At 48.5% G+C, this 1,466-nt stretch overlaps 1 protein-coding gene across 1 annotated transcript; it reads right to left on the bottom strand.

Moving 5' to 3' along the window:
* Positions 1 to 233: 233 nt before the first annotated feature.
* Positions 234 to 1,160, bottom strand: LOC100346388 (olfactory receptor 4N4C). Its single transcript, XM_070053957.1, has one exon. It carries the CDS (start codon positions 1,158 to 1,160, stop codon positions 234 to 236), a length of 927 nt encoding a protein of 308 aa, XP_069910058.1.
* Positions 1,161 to 1,466: the final 306 nt, after the last annotated feature.

Genomic DNA, 1,466 nt, shown 5'->3' with positions numbered 1-1,466 from the left:
CACTTAAAGTTACATAAATTTTGACCCCTGAATCTCTTGTACTCACTCATTGTTTTCCAACCACTCTAAACTTTCCTTTGTATTGTTTAAATAATCTGAGTTTATTTTCCCCCCTCCCCATTTTCTTTAATAGAACCTGAACAAAGGGAAATGTTCAATGGAAAACAATTTTTACTACGAGAATGGAATGCAGCCCAAAGTCTTCCTTCTTGATTTCTCATTTTGAAATCCATTCAATAGACCACATACCGACTCAACAACCTCTTCATGGAAGCTTTCACTTCCTGGTTGCGCAGTGTGTAAATCACAGGATTCATCAATGGAAAGATCACTGTGTGGAAGAAAGAAATCACTTTATCAGCTGGCAAGGCTCTGAATGGGCGCGTGTAGATGAAGATGGCAGGTCCAAACATGAGAAGTATAATGATGACGTGAGTAGTACATGTAGACAGAGCCTTGTTCTTCCCTTCAGAGGCTGACTTACGAACGTGGCAGAGGATGACTGCGTAGGAGGACAGAAGCCCCAGGAAGCACAGGAGCGTCATCAGGCCACTGTTGAAGACCATCAGCAGCTCCACCACGAAGGTGTCCGTGCAGGCCAGCTTGATGACCTGCGGGACATCACAGAAGAAGTTATCCAGCCTGTTCGGGCCACAGAAGGGCAACCGCAGGATGAGGGCCACCTGGATAATGGAATGGAGAAAGCCTCCAAGCCACAGCGCCAACAGCATGGAGTAGCAGGCTCTGGGGTTCATGAGAGTCGCGTAGTGCAAAGGCCGGCAGATGGCGACGTAGCGGTCAAAGGCCATCACGACCAGAAGGAGGCCTTCCCCTCCCCCCAGGAAGTGCAGGAAGAAGAGCTGGGTGATGCAGCCTCTGTAGGAGATGAGCTTCTCCTCAGAGAGGAAGTCCACCAGCATCCTGGGAGCCACGATGAAGGAGTAGGAGGCATCCAGGAAGGCCAGGTTGCCCAGGAAGAAGTAGAGGGGGGCTGAGAGCCCGGGGTCTGATCTGATGGTGAGGATGATGAGGAAGTTTCCAGGGAGGATGATGGAGTAGAAGGTGAAGATCAGCACAAAGACCAGGAGCTGAATATTTCGAGACTGGGTGAGGCCGAGGAGGACGAATTCGGTCACCACTGTGCTGTTTTTCCTCTCCATCTCCTCTTCCTACATAATATCAGGAAATATGGAATTTATTTCAATCTCTTCCACCTAGATCATATTTCTTTAAAATTAAACTCAAGATGTGGACCTAGGCATTTGGCCCAGCAGTTAAGATGACAGTTACAAGCCCATTTCCTGCATCAAGTATCTGGGTTCAATACCCAGCTCCTCTCCTGATTCCAGCTTCCTGCTAATGCAGTCCTTGGGGGCTGCATTGGTGTAATTTTGTTCCTGTCACCCATGTGAGAGACCTTGAATGGGTCTCTGGCTAACAGCTCTGGCCTCTACTTCAAGGCTATT

This window comes from Oryctolagus cuniculus, chromosome 12 (genome assembly GCF_964237555.1).
Source record: "Oryctolagus cuniculus chromosome 12, mOryCun1.1, whole genome shotgun sequence".
Taxonomy (NCBI): Eukaryota; Metazoa; Chordata; class Mammalia; order Lagomorpha; family Leporidae; genus Oryctolagus; species Oryctolagus cuniculus.
The sequence above is the reverse complement of the archived record's forward strand: the minus strand, read 5'-3'. Positions and strand labels throughout refer to the sequence as shown.

Excerpts from the sequence above, each read along its gene's own strand:
- LOC100346388 (XM_070053957.1), bottom strand. The coding sequence starts at position 1,160 with ATGGAGAGGAAAAACAGCACAGTGGTGACCGAATTCGTCCTCCTCGGC.